This window comes from Plodia interpunctella, chromosome 12 (genome assembly GCF_027563975.2).
Source record: "Plodia interpunctella isolate USDA-ARS_2022_Savannah chromosome 12, ilPloInte3.2, whole genome shotgun sequence".
Taxonomy (NCBI): Eukaryota; Metazoa; Arthropoda; class Insecta; order Lepidoptera; family Pyralidae; genus Plodia; species Plodia interpunctella.
Genome location: NC_071305.1, coordinates 1156577 through 1177807, shown reverse-complemented (window position 1 = coordinate 1177807; position 21231 = coordinate 1156577). Strand labels below are relative to the sequence as shown.

Below are 21231 nucleotides of genomic sequence, written 5' to 3'. Positions count from 1 at the left end.
ATATATATATATATATATATATATATATATATATATATATATATAAGAACATTCTAAAGATATTGAAAACATAAGATGTAGGTACTTAGAATGGATACTTGCTTGAACACCTTGCCTTCAACACAAAAAATATAGGACGTACAGATGTGAAGCTTTTTAAACGTGGCGCAGTGGTAAAGTGCTTGCCTCTGAACCGAGAGGTCCTGGGTCATGATGGAAAATGATTTTTTATTATAAAATATAGTATCGTTGAGCTAGTATCCCATAACACAAGTCTCGAACTTACTTTGGGGCTAGCTCAATCTGTGTGATTTGTCCTAATATATTTATATGTCATACTGGTATATCACAAATAAGATAATGTAATGGGTGTACCTTACGTTGATTGGAGTTCGAAAAAACCTCGTACTCATTTCTTTTTAACTCTGGTTTAAGATTATATTCAAAAAGGCTTATGACATGACTTTTTCTTACTAGCGAAGTAAAAAGTCAAAAAGTATGTAGGTTTTCTTACGATGTTTTCTTTCATGGGCAGAGGCTAGCGACGAATTATTCTCATCCTACTAATATTATAAATGCGAAAGTTTGTGAGGATGTATGTGTGTTTGTATGTTGGTGCCTCTTCCACACGAAATCTACTGGACAGATTGTTATGAAATTTAGTTCACGGATATAATATAACCTGGTATAACATACTTTTTATCCCGAAATTCCCACGAGAGCGACGCCTCGGGGCGCAGCTAGTCTATATTAAAAATTATATGGAACCTTAAATAAGAAACCTTTTCTCATGAACGTCACATGTGAATTAGGCCGTTAGATAATCGGGTCATTTTCTGTATTAACAATATTTTGTTTCTCAATCCATAACAACATTATGTGCGATAAAAATTGCAAATTCCAATTTATGTTATGCGCGTGTTCAGAATTTTTGATGGCGCGAAAAATATCGTGGATTTCGTTCCAAGTTTGATAATTTCGAAATTACATTTTGGTTTTATAGGTTTTTTATGCTGATGTTTGTAATTTTAAATTAACGCCGTGTAAAATGCTTTTACACGAAGTCGTCGGCTTTAAATGAAAAGATCAATTGGACATTTTTGTCTCAGTAAAAAATATTAATGGAGTTTTTTTACAGCATAATGGGTAAATGAGTATGCGGGTTATCTGATGGTAAGCAAACACCGCAGCCCATGGCACCAGCAACCGGGTACGGGCCACAGATGCGTTGCCGACTGTGGCTAAATGTGAAGGAAAGATGTTAAAGTCTTAAAATTGAATGAAGACTTGGAAAGAAAAGTCAGTCAGTTTTAGATGAATAATAAATTATGCGCCGACTTCATTTGAAATGGAATTCGGTATAGGACAAGATGAAGTTAAAGTGTTAAGTAAATCATGACACTAAAATTTATAAGCATTTTTATTGACATAGTTCGACTGCTCTTATAAACGTGCCACTTCTAGATCATGATAAATCTACGTACACAAAATGCGAACTGAATCCTTTAAGGATTGACAATTTTAATTTTAGGCCATCCGACGTCGGAAGAAACTCAATTATCGTAGCAAAAATAAACAAACATCCACAAATTTATCCGCTGACGAAATAGAATGCTGGCCCTAGCCACAGAGTATAAATTTACAGTGTTATAATTTCATGTTTTGCCGCTGCTATTCATATTAGAAAATTATTCTTCAACTATATGGTAACTGTAAAAATGTGTGAAATAAATAAATATATTTATGTATTTATCTTTTAAGCTAAAATTAATATTAATTATGAAAATATGACAATGCTAAATGTTCATAAAATGGATGAATGCGAATTTAGAACCTATAAATTTATATGGACGATAAATAAAAATGAATAAATTAATTTATTAGAATTAATTACTAACGAGGATTTTTCAAATTTTACACATAAATTAGAAGACATTCCAGTGATTATTTCTTCATTGCGTATCGAAAGCAAATCCGAAAACGCTACACCACTGGGGCCATTAGATTTAATAGAAGTGTTATAGAAGTGGCTCTGTTTTGATGAGAAACAATCGTTTCTCATCAGAACCGAGCCACTTCTATAGCTTCATCAGAAGCTGCCGTCAAGATAGCCCGAGTACAGGTGTTTGGGCACTCGGGACAGGCGAGAAGATGAGACATCGATTACTCTAACTAAAGTAAATGGTCCGGCCTAGACCCATCTACACACTCTACTGGTTGTGCTATTTACAATTTTGTTTTACATTTACACAATTACAGTACTAACAACTCAACCGATTTATTATGAACCAACTGCTTCGTTCGCTCAGTCTGTGACCAATCCTGGATTTTGCTAATAGAATCCCCGAATACCGATCGCTGTATCAACTCAAAGTGACGATAAAGCGTTTTATACTTTGTCATTACACCGCCGGTGTCCAGGCATAGGAAATTGTAATGGCTTGTAGTTAATTCAGGCAGAGGTTCTTTGGACATTTCTGTTAAAATTTCTGCTTTTTACAAGCTTTCATTTAGATTTACCTGTCCCGTTGTCTGTAGGTAATTAAATCTTGCAAGTTAGATTTCTCATACTTCCTATTAACCTACAGAGTTGAAATTTCCAACGTCACTTCAGTTTCCATAACAATGCATTATTATGATAAATATAACCAGATGGTGCAGCCTGATTGAACTCCTCAACCGTTTACACGGACATGGGTTTTTTGTCTGGCGTCAAATGCCATAATGCCATAAAGTTTTCTGACAACAGTAAAAACTTGTGGCAAAAATGTCATTTTTGTAAAAAACTTGTTATTGAACAATATTGGTAATAGAACTGTTAACTATTTAGAGAGGTAGGTTTCTCTTATCGTAGTGAAATATAGTCACATCACCTCACCTCTCACGGGTCTACTGAAAGAAATATATTTTAAATACGTAGAACCCTTGTACTGTATGTGTACATAAATAAATTTTTACGTTCCATAAGAGACACGTATCTAAAAACACAGCGAGTTTATGCTCCGCGAAATGGTATATTTTTGAAAAGAAACACATCTTAACCGAACATCACCCCCTTCTTAGAGCATCTGTTTAATAGAACAAAGTCCAACCTACTCTATTCCACCGACGCAATAATATTTCGCCTGCTCTGTGTTCAATCCGGGATTTCGCTAATAGAATTTCGGAATTCTCCCGATCGCTGTAATAACCGGCGTTTCCTTTGTAATTACGCTGTAATAACATTGTAATTACACCGAAACCGGTTGTTTAAGCTATGATCCAGGATCACAGTTCAGTTTTGACTTAGAGACGGATTAAGCTTTGATGTGAAATGTGAAGCAGGTGCGTGGTTTATGTAAGGTAATAATAATGTTGTGTGTTAAAGTTATTATAATAAGGCTTTATGCTTTTGCACGAAAATTGATTCGCCACACTGTCTATACGTACTTTATTAAGTACTAGCTTTTGCCCGCGGCTTCGCCCGCGTGTATTTCATAGCAAAATCTCAGTAACTTTGTTATCGCGTACTCTGCAAGACTGGTAAACATAATATGATTCCAATTCGCATTTTTTCTCATCTTTAGTTCAATTTCCTATTTCCCGCTGCGTGTCTCGTCCCGCAAACTTGTCCAATCCCGCTTCCTGCTATGTAATGTAGATATACGGTACCGTTTCCTACATATTGTTTTTATGAGGCCATAATGTTTTTCGCAATATGTCCCGTCCCGTTTCACACTACGTGTCTCCTTCCCATTTCCCGCTCCAACTCCCACTCCCGCTTTCTGCAACGCGTGCCGTTCAATTTGTATTATGAAAGTCACATACGTAACATTCATTCAGAAATTAGGCTCAGGCTGTGCAGACACCATTTCACGTCAAATTTATACTGTGATAATATTTTTTTTAAATAGATAATTATAGACTATGTTTACACCCTTCTAAAACGGCATTACTCAGTAAAAGTATTGTTTGTATGGCACCTAAAATTTATAACAAAATTCCACAACAATATAAAGATCATAATTTAAATCAATTTAAAAAGCACCTCAAATTTACAAATTAGTTAGTAGAAATTTTACAAATTAATCATATAAACTATGACTTCCTCACTAGGCAGGCCTGTATCGAGGAAGTCAATTTCAACAAAAAAAAAAATCGTTTTAAAAATACAGGGTTTCCGAGCCAGATAGTACTTTCTTATTAAATAAACTTAAATTTAAAAACTAGTGGTAATAAGTGTGTCAGGTAGGGAATCTTTAGACTCAACTTTCAATTAATAAAATTACTTCTGTTTCGTCGTAGCTTAGCGTAGACAACCAATCCTTAACTATCCTCTGGGCTTCATGTATAGATTTTTTCTTAATGTCACAGAATTTAACTACGTAGTTGTAAATATGTATTTTACTAAATAAGCTTAATCTTTGCCCAAATCTTGTATTCAAAAAGGGGACCGGAACTCGAAAAACTCTTCGATTTACAAGATACTCATAGTTACTGGCAGAAAGAACAGATCTATGCATAGAGACCGACATTTTCAAGATATAAAGTTTGCGCACGGTAAGCACACCAGCTTCTGTATAAAGGTCATCTGTCGGGTGTCTGTACGGTTTGCTAAGCATGGTCTTTAATACCGAACGCTGAGCTATCTCAGCTCGAATAACAAAAGTCTTAGCCGCATTTCCCCAACAAGAAATACAATACATAATTATGGATTGACAGAGCGCGTAGTACACAGTTTTCATAGTATCATTACTCGCAGCGTTTCTTAGGTTACGCATTACATTTACCACCTTTCTTATACGAGCCGAGAGAATCTCAATATGTTTCTTAAAATTGAGATTTTCATCTACGTGAACACCAAGGTATTTAATGAGCCTAGCGCGCGCAAGAACGTCACAAAAACAAGGCTGCCCATTGCATAACATGCTGTGGATTTGTATTTTTAGATTTAAGTTTGGGGCAGATGCAGCAGTCTTGTGAAAGCACAGATACATGGTTTTATTTGTGTTCAAGGTTAGTAAATTATTATTGAGCCACTCAGATACTAGAGCCATGCCACGCTCGGTGGCATCTTGAACTTCGGTCCATGTTGCACCATGAAAAATCAATGCAGTATCGTCTGCATAACAAAGGACATCAGAATTTGGAATTTTAATGTCAAATATATCATTGACATACAGTAGGAATAAGGTTGGGCCAAGTATACTTCCCTGTGGAACTCCAAACCGTACCGGCATAGTTTGACTAGAGACCTGACCAATCCTTACACATTGACTTCTGTTCGTTAAATAACTTGTAAACCAATCAAGACTGAGGCCACGGATTCCCATTGACTCCAGCTTTCTAAGGAGAATTGGCACGGATACGGTATCAAAGGCCTTGGTCAAGTCCAGAAACATGCCAATACAGTTCCGACTCTCGTCAAGATGTGATGCAACCGTATTTATTAGGAGAGAGACCGCATCTTCCGTGCATTTACCCCGCCGAAAACCAAATTGTCTGGGTGATAATAAATTGTGACATTCAATAAACTTCACTAACCGTATGTTGACGAGCTTTTCGAGTAATTTAGAGAAAGTAACCAGAAGTGATATAGGTCTGTAGTTATTTATCGAGTCTTTAACTCCATCCTTATAGATTGGTGAGACACAGGCTACCTTCCAGACAGTTGGGAAGACGCCACTCTGAAGACTTAGGTTAAATATATGTACAAGAGGGATAGCAATTTCATTCTTGACATATTTAATCAAAGAGTTTCCCAAACCATCGATACCTGGCGCTTTCTCATTTTTAAGACCCGAAATAATACCATTAACTTCCTCAGTATCTGTCGGAGTAAGGAAAAACGAGTTGACCGGAGTATTTTTAAGTTTAACATTTGCAACTAGTTCCACCTCTGTTTTGTTGGTAACAGAAAGTATGTCATTTGCTAGTTTTTGCCCTACCGTTGAGAAATGTAAATTGATACTATCGAGTGACTGCTGTACGTCCCGACATCCTGGTTGTTTAAGTAGTTCGGTTGGCTCTTTCTTGGAGTTAGTTAAGTGACAGATGTCCTTAATTACACGCCACAAACCTTTGGGATTGTTTTTATTTTCTTTTAGTTTCTTATCCTCATATTCTGTTTTGACTTTTCTCAGAAGAGTTACAAAGAAATTGTGGTAGCGTTTATAAATGACTTTGGCTGTTATGTTAGATGGGTCTCTTTTTGAATTCAAATGTAATCTATCTCGGTGCCGCATACAACGCATAAGTCCTGGAGTTATCCAGGGCTTAAGGTTAAACTTTGATCTGTGAACTCTTATCTCTCGAGAGTGTTTTTTAGTGATTTCATTCAACCGCTCCATAAACTTATCATTCGCGATATTAACATCATCTATAACGGTAACACAGCTCCAGTCAACAGTTGCTAGTTCCGCTCTTATGGCTTCGAAGTCACGCCTTAACATAACACGACTTGGTCTGGCCGGTTTTTGATTTTGGACGCCCATACCAACCATTATCATAGAGTGATCTGTTATAGCATTATTCCATACAATACCAATTGTGGCCTCAGGATTGCGTATATTTTTGATATATATGTGGTCAATGCAACGTGAATCTCTAGTCCTTTCCGTGATAGCTGGAAGGAAACCGTGTTCCGCCATGAAACACATGTATTCCAAATCGTTTGAAGTACTCTGGTTATCCAATATATTAACATTAATATCGCCTGCTATCACGAAGGGCAAACCATGGTCAACAATACAATTTTGGAGAGAAGTGAGGAAATTTTCTAGATGTCTAAAAGAAGGCGAACGATATATGGCAAGAATATCCATGACATTGGGAATGTGGATTTTTAAACTATCGGCTTCTTCTATGGGAGGTTCAGATACTGTGGCGCACCAGTTATCCTTGATGTAAACTACAACTCCACTATTTTTGTTGTGAGATCTATTTGTCCTGTGGTGATTATAACTAGGGATGTGAGGTATAATTGTAGAAGCAGAAAGCTGGCACTCGGTTAAGACCAAAACGTCAAAAGATATATCAAGAGACTGAAGAGCCACAAGAAAAGCATCGATATTCTTTCCAATTCCTCTGATGTTAAAAGCAAGCAGTTTGAAATCGTGAAATGGTTTAAAAGACCGTTTGCAACTGGTATCATTGTCAAAAATCTCGCAGTTAATTTTTATAGAATCCAATTCCGATGTTATTTCCTCGTTAACCAGGCCTTTTAACTTGATAATTTTCCAAGTTTGGATGTGTTTGTAACCAAAAATGTATGAACATTACAAACCAGAGCCTTATTTTAGGAAAGAATAAGATCAACGTTACGTTTTTCAACGAGAAAAGGTCACTAAGATAAAGAATCAGCACAATTAAATCTATAATAAACCCGATACCACCTGAACATAAAAACATTTCAATGAGTGTTACCATATATAAACCCAGAAAATATTTCTTTAAAAAGCTAAATTTAAAAACTTGAGTCAAAAATTGTTTGTCAACATAAAGTACCCTGCCATGACAGTTACAATATTTCTTATAATAGCCGAACACATAAGCCATCAACACCAACACTAGAAAAATCCTATTGTCCTGAAGTTCCGGAAGGTGATTGCACAGGAAGAACACGATCCAAATCGCTTCTAGATGATATGCGCACAGCCCCTTGTCCTTCTCGCTGTCTGATATATATGGTACTATGACTACACCAGCAAAAAGCATATCCTTGCTGTTTGGCTCTTGCCCTAGCATCACGAAAAAGTAATCTGCCCTCTCTCGTCAAACGCTCGTTAAAAAATACTCTTCTGGTGCTTCCTAAGACGTCCAGGTCGGTACTGGAAAGATTTTTCCGAGACTTCGAGGCTTTTAAAAATTGGTCGCGTTTTGAACGACGCAGAAGTCTCACTACAATTGGACGTGGGGCAACCAGCCTGTCCTCAGGCAGGGCTGTGGTCACTGGAGGTCTTTTAGGTCCCACCCGGGCTATCCAGTCTACGTCGTTTTCCTCTAGGGCTACTCCCACCTTCGTCGCCGCCAAAAGGACAACATGATGCAGATTCTCATTAGTATTTTCTGGTATTCCCACAATTTCTATTTCATTGGATAGGTTATACTGCGCTTGAGAATTTAGTTCGCTCTGGAGATTTATAATATTCGCCTTTAGGGTGTCTACTTCTAAGTCCCGTTTCTCCAAGTATCTAATTCGCCCTTCAGTTTCAGCTATTTTGGACATTAGATCATCCATCCTTCCATTAGTATAAGTTAGCGAGCGTGTAAGATCTTCCAAATTTAATTTTACGGAAGAGAATTCCTTTGTTAAATTGCGGAGCTGATCAGTCAGTTGACTTAACTCATTTCCCGCTGAGTCGGACTTCTTACGTGTCGTCACATTTTCGTTATTGGCTCGAACTGGTGTGAGGCTGTTATCCCCACCCTTCTTGCTAATGGCACAACATTCCGGGCATTTCCATTGTTTTTTACGCTCCGTTGTGAGGTTTGTTATATTTATACATAATGAGCAAAAACTTTTTTCACAGGGCGACGATGTACATTTAACAATATTTTGATCTTTAATAATTTTCATGCACCCAGCACACTTCATATTGGCAATTTAAAAATAAAAAAAAAAAAAAAAATGTTTTCCTCCCAGAGACAATGTCTATTAGGCAGCGAAATACGACTCATAAACTTGTTTAATCTTTGACACCCACTCCGCAGTGACGCACGAAGCGCGTTTCGCTGGAACTGCACGCGATAATCGTGCTTGCGTAGACTACGTAACCGCGAAGATGTCCTGGCGGTCGAAACACAGTAAAATGTACGCTGTACCCGCACAGAAATAATAAGTCCAATTCACGCCGAATGTAACTATGTAAATAACACTAGTTTAGTTGAATACTATGCGTAAAAAGATTACTTTAATTAAAACTGATAAAATTATTGTATTTTTATATTCAGACTATCACTTTTACACTGTTAATTTAAATTAAATCGTACGGAGATCAAAAACACAGTGTTGACTATCTGACTCACTTGTCAAAGATGTAATATGATGATGATGATAAATATTATTATAATTTGAACGCTTTTTTTAATAATAGACTCAGATAAAAATTGATAAAAATTTCGTTAATTTAGTTACTTTTATTTATTCAATTTTGTATTGTAGGATGATAGCATGCTCTCCATTTAAATTTGCATACCCGTGGACGGTGAAACATGTAGGATTAAGTTTTTTAACACATGTTTTGTAAATAAATAATCTTTGTGTTTGAACAGTATTGGCGCTTGCTTCATATCAATAAAATATAAACCACTAAACGTTACTGTATAAAACAACACATAATTGATACAGCAGAAGATCTACCACGAAACATTAACACGTAGCACGTTACTGACTTTTACGCATTGTGTAGAAAAAGAGAGAAGGTGTGGACGCAATGACGTGCTTCGTCTTTTATGTTTCAAGGTAGCATAAGTAACAGATAAACTAACTGCTAGATAACTAAATCTGATCGATGTGGTTGGCCAGTTAGCCATCTCCAATACTTGTGAAACACAATTTTAACGCTGATCGATATGTTACATAGAGACTATGAAATGTATTAACAAGCGGTGAAACACGTCCTTATAGCCTTGCATTGTGTAATTTATGTAAGGTAAGTAATTTAAATGTATTGACAACGGGTGGTGGTCAAGTGGTTAAGACCGTCTATCTGTATTTGAAAGGTACCAGGGTCGAATCCTATTAGTCCGAAGTTACTACTAGTGTAAGGAATCATGACGAGACGAGGAGTGGTGAACCTTACATTTGGAGTTGGGTAATTCGGACAACAATTCGGCGCTCGAGTTTTGTATACCAACCTGAGTCATATATAGTTTTTTTATAGACCCCCACTTGCGTCCGATGAAGGAAAACATCGTGAGGAAACCTTCACGTTGTTTGACAGCTTTGTATATATATGCGATTACTTGCCATTAGACGCGGTCATAGACGTAGAAGTTAATGAATTGATGTGAATAAAATCTGACACCAGTGTTAGAAACTAACATACTCGAAATGAAAGAAGTATATATACATAATAATATATATGCAAACTATAGTATTTAGTCAAATCAAAACAGATTCGGACTGAACGACGATCCATCATGTCGGCAGGTCATTGAGGGGGTAACTTACGCATATCAACGTTGCCCAGTTCATTACTTGTGTCTATATAGGGGGAGCTGATTTGTTTTTGGGATGGGACAGGGGACAAGTCATAGACCACAGCGGTAATTTAAAAAAATCGTAGGTACTTATCGGAAGGACTTTGGTGAGAAACCAGTTTGATGGCCCATAGTGCTGTATGGTGTGATCCATACTAAACAATATAATCATGCGCGATGGCCAAGTCGATCTATTTATTTAAAACAGATCAATATTAAAAACCTTTTACGGTTTTTAATATTGATCTGATAATAACTTACGTAAGAAGGTATCTAAATAGGGTCTAAATAAATTAAGCGACTTGGTATTACACGGATCTCGCTCGCAACTTTTCACGGTAGAAAAACGGAGCTGCGAGACTTGATGTTTTTTACAGCATGTTATTGATGACAAAATTTGACAAGCTTTTGTTTAACTTGTCCTGTTAGTGTGTACACACACACTAATTTACTCACACACACGTGTGTGTTAGAGTGTGTTTTGGTTATATGAGTTTTGACATAAATTTATAAGTAAAACAGGCATCTACTTGCCCTCTATGTCTGCAAGAGCACACCTTGCAGGGAGTCACTTGTGCTATCAACTTATGCATGTAACCAACCTATATAACTTGTAACTTGCATTTTTACACTAATTACAAATTAAGTTAGAATTCGGATTTCTAATCTGGATTGATAACTAAATTTTTTTATCTCTAATCGTAATTCCCTAAAAAAATGTACCAAAGTTCTATTCATTTATTATTAACACACAGAGATTTCATACTAAAAATGAAATAATATGTTTTAAGTAATAAATATTTTCAAATCAAGAGCAAAGGCAAGTGTGAATAGACATTATTTGAGCTTGCGTGTAATACCTTGGACCTCAACCCTGCTTCCCATCAGGCTAGGTAGAGATCAAACGAACTCTATTAAAAAAAAACCGGGTGGCACTCCGGGAGTGCCGGCAGAAGTGAAAACTTGAATATTAACGTTGTGCATTTTTGACGAATTTTCGATCAGGGTCACGTGACCTGACGCGAGTTTAACATTTTTTAACCCATCACTAAAAGTGCGCAACGCTAAAGAAGTTTTTACTTCAAAAACACACACGCGTTTTATCCATCACTTATACCAACCAAACACACGTTAATACATACATTTACCACTACTCTGTAGCATGCAATTAAATCCAAACTTTAATGCCCTGTCACAAAACTCAAAATTGCGTGACCACAGCCGCACACGTCATTTCCTTTCATTTGTATGTTTTTTTAATAAGACATTGATTTTCAGTTAATGCCAGGCCAACGTTTGTCGTTTTAGAACTAATCTTTTGTGGTTGAAGTTTGAGTCTTATAAATATTCAAGTGGAAAAAGAATAATCTCACTCCTGTTTTAAAGAAAGCGAGGGTTGTTTTCCTGTTGTGGTTTAAAATTTAATTCGTGGACGGGAATAAATGGGTTTTATATTGTCATTTACGAGAACAAATTACAGCACATACAGAAATATAACGTTGCCACTTGGAATTATAAACGACGATTGCCTGAAAACAAGAGACGTGAAAACCCTTTCTGACACTGTGTCGCATAAAAAATAACAATCTGCATTAAAAATTTATATTTTTATGCGGATTGTGGACTTGCAATTATTTCAAACTTCCAAACATCATTCTTTCATCAATTCATCAATCTGTAATAACAATTAAGTACTGTTGTTTCTCTTTTTATTCCACGGTAATAACATGCTATATAAAAAAGAATAAGAGAAGTGTCTAATTTATTTAAATAGCCCATACAATAATAAGAATAATAAGAACTACTTACATGTTGCCCGGGACTTCGCTCCTGTGGGAATTTTGACATAAAATATAGCCTATAGCAATCTTAGATAATGTACCTTTCTAATGGTGAAAGAATTTTTGAAATCAGTTTGGTAGTTTCGGAGATTCCCTCCATATACACATACAAATAAGCCTCAAACATACAAACTCACAAAGTCACAAACTCACAAACGCTTACCTCTATAATAATAGTATAGATAAAAATAAAATATAAACATAAATTAATCCTCTCTTTCACATTAAACATATAGTTTTTTATTGTATAAAAGGCTCTTGCTTAGTTAAGGCCCCTTTCTGAGTATAGGCATATAGTGAACTTAAGATTTGCGTAACTGCACTGTTACGTTATGTCTGTCTAACGCGTGCACATGAACATAATACAGTGTACGTAGTGTGACTTTGCTATTCACATCTCACCATCGAGTCGATTCGCAATGAGACGCAGTTAACCAATCACAGTGCGCCATTGTGATTAAACAACATTCACATCGCAATATTGGTTCGCTCCGTCTCACTTCGAATCGGTTCGATTGCGAGGAGTGAAACGCCAACCCGCACTAAGCCCTCTAGATAATACAAACGTAAGGTAAGTAATGTAGAAGTGAAAAAAATATTTTCTCTCTCCTTTTAAAAATGAAGATAATTTGCGACATCGAAACGTCTAATTTCCAAATAAAAATGTCGCAGAAACGAAACAAGAATAAATTATGATTTATCCGCAGTAATCAATAATGTCCCTATGAGAAGTTAAATCATCCTACGTACCAGATAATTTCCAGATTTCATTAGTCTAATTGATTAGTATACACATTATATGTGTGTCATTACACACATATAATGTTATATGTGTGTCATAACACACATATAATGTGATAGTCTATACCCATTACACACATAACGTGTTGCGTCCCTGTTTGTCTATTGTTTTCTTTTCTTTCTGTTCTAAGCTGTTTAAAACTTTTTAATTTACAAAACAAGAATCTGTAATTGGCATTAAATTTAAGCCTGTAAGACAAAATGTAATTTTTGTTTAAGTGCTGTTGATTCTATGATAAATGAATGTAGGATAGCCGGGAACATGGCAAATAAATTTAGAGGTTCATTGGGCATATTTGAAATTGTCAACTATTCCCGCGTTTCAGAAGTGAAATACACACATAGATTTACTTTAATTTTCTAATAGCGAATGTTATGCAATGAATAAGCGCGATGATAAAAAATTATTCATTATAATAGAGATAAATTAAATAATAAAACGTACTTACATTTCAACAGCGTTTGTTCTCTTTTTTTCTCTCTCTAACCATAGAGGAGTGATCGCTCACAAAAATAGCGGCAAATATCTCACCGATCATAACAACTACTTTAAAATATATTTACACAATGCGATCAGTCCGAATTAATCATACAATTAATATATTACTTATTTATTTATGTATTAATACAATATTTATTTATTGTTTCTAACATAAATAAAAAATAAATACACACCCGCACTACGCCCTCAGAACCATATAACGAAACACATGAATTAAGAAGAGAAACTGGTGTTAAAAGTACACGAACGGCGAATTGAATTTCAAGCGAGAATAAGGTGAAAAAGAATAAGTTGCTCTTTGATCCATGTTTTTGTTTTCTCGATAGAATTCGCGCGCATAAATTTCGCTTATCCTTTTTAACTATGCAATAAAAGTTGTTAGGGGAAGGCGGACGGGGTGCCCTTACAAAGATATAAGGTACCTACAGGTACATTTATAACGCTACTGGTTATATTCTGTACATATTTTTGAAATTTTTGTATTATATACTTACATTGAGCATATTAAGGAAATTTGGCAATATGCCATTCCTTTAGAAACGGGACTTGAGATAATGAGTTGTTAAGGAAATTATTGATAGAAATTGACGACCTCGGTGGCGCAATGGTGAAGTGCTTGCCTCTGAACCGAAAGGTCCCGGGTTCGATCCCCGGTCGGGTCATGGTGGAAAATTATCTTTTTCTGATTGGCTCGGGTCTTGGATGTTTATATGTATTTGTTATAAAATATAGTATCGTTGAGTTAGTATCCCATAACACAAGTCTCGAACTTACTTTGGGGCTAACTCAATCTGTGTGATTTATGCTTATAATATTTATTTATTATTATTTATTTATTTAATTATAACCAGGTATTAGTCTTCGATTTCATTACAAGAACAATGAAAATTGATTCAACTCGATGATCAATTAAGAAGCGCGGAATGACAATGACACTTCAGGACAGTGACAGTCGATCAAATTATTTTTTAATTCATTCAGCCAGCTTCGCATATTGATTTCAGTCTTCAACATTTTTTGTTATATATTCTAAGCGCGAAAGTTTAAGAAATAGTATTATAACATGTTCACACAGAGCAAGTTGTCAACTTGGCGTTATCATGCGCAAAGTTCCCGACAATATGAAGGATGTGGAAGTTAGGGAAAGTTGTATACCATAGTATATAAAAGTATGTCTCCTCTGCTCTGAAACACATAACAAAGCATATATGTTTAACTTGCTACTCATGAGCCAACTGCATTGTTCAAACTGTGAGAAATATAACGGGATTTTTATGTGAAATATTTATTTATCTGTAATGGTTATCATTTTAAATTTTAAGTTCTGAATTTTTTGATATAATGGGACGAAATTTATTGTAACAAGGGCGTTGAAATCTGCGACGGAATTTTCTAACTACAGTATGAGTAATCGATTGGCAATGTTCCTATTTTCTTTGGTCCTGCTCCAATTTGTAATTTTTACACTTTCATTTATTATTCCCTATTCAATTTCTCTTTAATTTTCCGGTTGTATTCCGTTATAAAGTATCGGAGCCCAGAGTTCACATCACTAGTTTTTACATGCTTTTATTCTATTAGCAATGTATGTGTAAGGCTATGTAAGTGCGGGTGGAATCTTGCAATTTTAAGCAAATATCAATTGAGCCAAAATGTGTATAAACTTCTTAGATGCATTATATGATATGAATAATCTGATGGAGCTCCCAAGATCGGCTTTCGACGAAGAAACTCCTCCACGCTTTACTGCATGGATACGATTTTGTGCCATGCTTTAGATAAGATCTCTCTGACGACAAAAATAGCTCGTGTCAAAAATACATTTTTGCTTTTTATTTTTTTCGACTTCATACTGTCTGCGGCGTTTAGATCTGTAGTTATGTCTTAAGGTCCAGTCGACTGCTCATCAACCTAACAAATTCATCAGAAATTCGCCTCTATCACTGCAAAATATAGGTCAAGGTAACTTGGCTGTAATATGCGATATATCGTCCTATATGTGTTCTATTCTGTCTTGATAACCACCATCCAAATCCATATAAAAACAAGAGTAGTACATTACACTTAGTTTTGTGTCAATTAAATGCAAAAACAATATATCAAACACTCTGTTAAGTTGAATTAATTTATCTGTCAAACAAACACACCAGTGGAGATATCGTTTAATTTATAAATGAACCTGTCAACACAATACACAAACACTCCAATAGTAATTAACACGCTGTTGATTCAGTTCACTGGACAGGAAAATCTGAAGGTAATCTAAATTATTATAAGAGTTTGGTCACTAGAACTAATACACTTGCGGCCCTTCCCGGCGGGTGAAACGCTCGGTTAAAACTATAATAAATAAAATGGTCATGATCGAGTCTGAAACGGTTCATCTACGAACGATTCGACGGAATATCTCCTCTATTCTGTCGGCGAATCGTTCGTAGATGAATGGTTCTGTCGTTCAAACGCCCGATGTCGAAACATTCTGTCGACGAAACGTTCGTAGACAAAGCAATTGTCGGAGAACCGTTCCAGACTCGTCAAGATCGAGTTAGACTCACGCAACGAGAGTTATAAAATGTGTAAAGCGATGTCTTTACAAAAAAAAAATATTAAAGGAAAAATAAATTTCGGTCAACGCCAGACTCGAACCGATAACTTCTTCATCAAACGTAATCGCAATTCCACGCCCTTACCGCTGGGCCAGCGGTAAGTGCGTGGTAAGCTTCACTCCACGTGGCGAAATTTCGAATAGGATTAACTGATTACTCAAGAAGTTGTACTGTGAGATTTTGAACCACAACGCGCGATGTTATGCAGATACGTTAACATACAGATTTTTATAGACACACTGTGAGAGATGAAACTAAAAGTAAAATAGTTTTCTCAAATGTTATTTTTTCTAATCCGGCTTCAAATAAACTGTAAGCAATATGTAATATAATAAGCATTACGTAATAGATATATATTACCTATTCTGCAGCATATAATAAGGTATATCATAGGTCAAGGTTTCCATAATTTCTATTTTGGTTAAGAAACCGCGGCCATTATTCCGACAACGATGATTAACGGGACGAAAATTATTGTTGTGACGCGCGTTGGGAAATGGAGTTTCATTAGCTGTGACGATAGGTGGCGTGCAGGCGGCGGGGCCATAAAGTTTGAATTGATATTCAAATAAATTTTCACAAGTGTTCACGTATGTTTTCTGTATGCAAAAAGTAATAATTAAAACAAAATTACGTTTAAACTATCATAAAATCAATAATTATAATATTTTATGTATAAGAAATAACATATGCTATACACATATTTATATAGCAATTACATTACATATAGCAATTATTACATTCGAACATGTGGTGGTCCAAGGTTTAATACGCTCGCCTGAGATGAAATGGTCCAATATTAATTTTGATCACTGTTTTTTTTTTTAAATTATTTATTTACAATCGCTTACATGTTATAAAAATATGTTTCTAAAAAATACTAAAGGTCGAAAAAATCTTACAGTTTTTTCTACAATAAGAAATTCACTGATGGAATAACTTATTAGTGGCATTATGGTAGATATAACAAAGTAAATGTGTAATGTGATGTGTTTATACTTTTGAGACAGGTACAATCCGCGATGACATTTTTGATTTTAACCTGAATTTCCGCTTGTTTTATTCAATTTTTCCTAGTTATTTAACATTTATTTTAATGTTCATTATTTTTTTATACATTTGGTATTTTATTTATCATAGTTATAAAATAGCACAAAGTATTTATTTTATTATATACATTTTAAAATAATCTATAAAATCGCTACTTTCATGGCCACACATGTAATTGATTATGAGAGTAACAACTATGTTGTAACACAGATTTACTATCAAGTCATTAAGACAATTATCTGCATCTATGTCACAATAAATTGATTTCATTTGCATAAATCAAACTATCCGATTTGTGGTTTAAATACTTTGGGGAATAAATTTTAATCTTTGTTAAATATTGACTGGTTCTCAAAACAGAACAGGTTGGAATCGGTGCCATTACAATTTGAGCGCTGAACGGCGTCATATTCCATATTTCACGTACTCGCGGTACGTCTAATATAAACAACAAAGATAAAAAAGACAATTTTGTTACAAAAACATGTCATTCTAATTCCGAGGACGTATTTTTTAAATCTTGATAGTTTGACGGCAGCCTTGAACTGTTATCTTGCATCGTGGCCGTCCATGGAGGGTACTGTACAAAGTAGCTACATATAGAGAATATGGCTTTTTCATTGGTACACTAGATTTCCTAGCGTATGTTATAAAATTATATATATATTATTTGGAAAGGAATGATTTTGCAACTATTTAAAACAATCCTACCATCACCAATCCAATACCAATCTTGACTGTGACGCCCATAATACGAGGAGTTTGTTTATAAAATAGATCGTACATCATCATCATTATCATATCGAGTGTGTTATTGCTAACACTGGTGACAGCTTTTATTCAAGTCGCCTAAAGGCTGAACGCCTAAATCTGACATGACTTTTACGACTACTTACCGCCATATAATGGCAGGTAATCGCATATACACTAGTGAACTAGCTGCTAACTATCTACCAGTGTGCAGGTTTCCTCACAATGTTTTCCTTAACCGGAAGCAAGTGGTGGTCTATGAAAATTACTATATATGAGTCAGATTGGCATACAAACTCATATGGCACGAGTAGGATACGAACCTGAGACCTTTAGATCCACAGGCGGGCGACTTAACCATTACACCACCACCACCAGATCGTTGAATATTAGTGATTAGATTGCGATTTTGCGACCAGCCGCCTACTTGACCTCAACCCTCCCTTTTTGGGAATGCTGGTGCTAGCAGATGTCAAGGTTTTTATTCCTTAGTCGTCTAGCACAAGATCCAAGAGAGGATATATAGAATAGTTCTATTCAACAGCGAGAACTATAGTGAATATTAACGTCAGATTTACTTCAAAACATAAATTCATTGACATTTTTCCATGAAACTATAGTGAATATTAACGTCAGAATAAAGAACTTCAAAATATTAAAAAAAACATAGCTTCACTGACATTTTTCCATGATCTATGCGAACCTTTAAAAAAATAGGTAAATCAAATATTTACGAAACATCAGTTAATTTGTGTAGTCTTTCTAACTTAGTCTGTGTCTATTTACCTACTCTTTGTTTCTATAAGAAAGAAGGGTACACGACCCAGTTTCAAGGGCCGATAGGCAAATTAGATTGCGGTTGATGAGATTTATAGTCATTATTTTTAGATGGCGACACTGTTGATAGGTAGAAGTGGAATTGTTATGTTTAAGTTGAACATTTTGTGGTCAAACTGGGATAGGCAACAAGAAAGAATACTATTATATTTTTGTTTAAGTAATTATTAATAACGTGTTAATGAAATACTATTAAAGGCTGGAAGAAATTTAAATTTGCGATAAATCCGGAGGGGGAAAGGAAGACGAAGACCAAGGAAAAAATGGAAAAGTCTTAAAGTTTTAAACGTGAATGAAGATGTATGTTATAATAAAGAATCTTGTATTGTATTATCAATAACGTTGAATGTAAACTCATCGCTAGAATAAATAAGCAGCACGCAAAATCCTTATGCAGCACGCTGACGATGACAAAGTTAAACTTGAGCAAGATCCAAATCAAACTGGACATCGTTACACACCGAGGTTACCATTTGGAGCCAAAGAAATTCCAATACCAGTAGCTAATCGGCTAGAAATTGAAAAAACGAAAGTCTCACTATAGGGATTGGTTAGCCATATATAAAGCCTTTGGGAAAACTGACATCAAATTTATCTATAACGTTGAATGGAGACTCACCGCTTGAATAAAGAAGTCCTCATGCAGCACGCTGACGATGCCAAAGTTGGTAAACTTGAACACCCTGTCCATGATCCACATCAGATTTGACAGCACACCACGCCGAGGGTTCCACGTGGTCATCAGAAGCGGCACGTCTCCTGTGCTCTGGTGGTTCGCCAGGACCAGCGTCCGCCGGCCCATGCAGGCTGCTGGATCGTCACCGGTTTCGATTACTGGAACAAATTAATTTAAAGTTAAATCGGACATTGCTAAAAGCCCGTTCGATTAAGAGGGACCAATAAAGAAAAACAGTTATTAGAATGGAAATTACGCAATCTATATATATCACCCATTAAATAAACTACCGATTAAATCAGAGCCTAAGAGGATTCACGATGAAAAAATCTAAACATTTGCATTTTAATAGTATGCGTTACGGGTTTCTTAAACATGAAAAATGGGGGGTTATTAAGAGTGAATTACTCTGCATCTACCCCGGAGTCTCCCTAAGTAAATAAGGTGGGCTATCAGGAAAAAGTCTGCAGTGAAATTATTAACATTTCCATGAATTCGCAGTTCCTGCCGCGCGGCCGAAAGGTATTCTCCTCTTGGATCTTCAACGTGCGCCGCTTCTTCTTCATCTGCGCTTTGGAAGTCGGCGGATAGACGTAGTTTTAAGTAGTTATAACATCACGTTGATGCCATTAAACCTGTTTCGTTTGTGCTGGCACACAACACATTACAACTAATTCTTTTTACCTTTTCCAATACTATTACTATTTTTTAACGCAGTCCTACTCAAGTTTCAGATTCACAACAAACAACGTATTTAAATTATCATGTAAATATTTTAAAAAGATCCTATCAGGTATATATAGCCTATCGCCATAGACTAAACATGTGTCTAATACATTCGTGTTTTCATGCGATGGCCAAGTCGATCTATTTATTTCAAACCTTAAAGATTTTTAATATTGATATGATAATAACTTGCGTAATAACTTAAGACAGAAGGTCCCTTAAGTAAGGACTAAATAAATTAATCGACTTGGTTATTACATGGATCTCACAACTTTTTACGGTAGAAAAACTGAGGGACTTGGGTTTTGATAGCATCTTTTTGATGGCATTGTGTTTTCTTTTTAGGTCTTATTCTTATAACATAAATATATTACTACAACCTCATACCCTGATATATATTATTTATCCTACCGAGTCTCATGTTATACGTTTACGTCAATAAGTGATTTATGTTAACCTGAGAAAAGAATTTAAAGTTTGAAAAACACACTCTCTCTCTCTCTTATCATTTTACTTTCCCACACGTACGCTCGTCAGCATCCCTAGTTGTCAGACCGTTGTCTAGAAGTTTTAGAATGAGATTATACATAATTTAAATATATATATAGTGCAATAACCGTGGTTCAAGACCAAGATTAAACGTCAGCTACATTACATAAAAAAGGTTCATACAAAGTCCCACCAAAATTATTCTTCGAACCGCACCAAAAAAGTGAATACTTCGTAGATACATTACGATTGCCTTTACAAATTCTATAGATAGATGAGGCCAATAACAAGGCACTTAGTATATGTCTATGTGATACAATTTGTCTACTATTTCTAGTCGAAAAGAAGAAGAAGATATAGGGATCAAATACAAAGAAACAGAAGGAGTACACCGGTCGACGCCGTTAAAAGTAATGGTTCAGACGAAATTATTATTCGCTGCCAGATTCTAAAGAAGATACATTTTTTTCCGAGGGTTGGTCGATTTTAATCCTCGCAGATAAAAAGATCATTCCGGACGAAATTTTCATCAACTTTTTGGTGATTGTTTCGGAAAATGAGAGGTCTAGTTTTGATCCTATAGGATGATGTGATAAAACTTTCCTTATAAGATTCACATTTGTTATGGACATTTTTGGAGAATAGGCTGTTGTCAAATTATTGCGTCGCATCTTCTATACCTGCGCTTACCTGCGTAGTTTACTGACTTCTTAAATAAATTTTTGACGTCAGCAACAGTTAGTTGCACCGTAAATTTCAACCGTTAACTTT

The 21231-nt window shown here is 35.6% G+C and overlaps 1 protein-coding gene across 1 annotated transcript in view; it reads right to left on the bottom strand.

Annotated features, from left to right (window-relative positions):
- The window catches only part of LOC128674065 (acyl-CoA:lysophosphatidylglycerol acyltransferase 1-like), a 194036-nt gene that overhangs the window by 116132 nt on the left and 56673 nt on the right, over positions 1-21231 (bottom strand). Inside the window, exon 2 of the mRNA XM_053752356.2 lies at positions 19189-19403. Within this exon, the coding sequence (XP_053608331.1) occupies positions 19189-19403 (215 nt within the window). The remainder of the gene's footprint in view (positions 1-19188; positions 19404-21231) is intronic.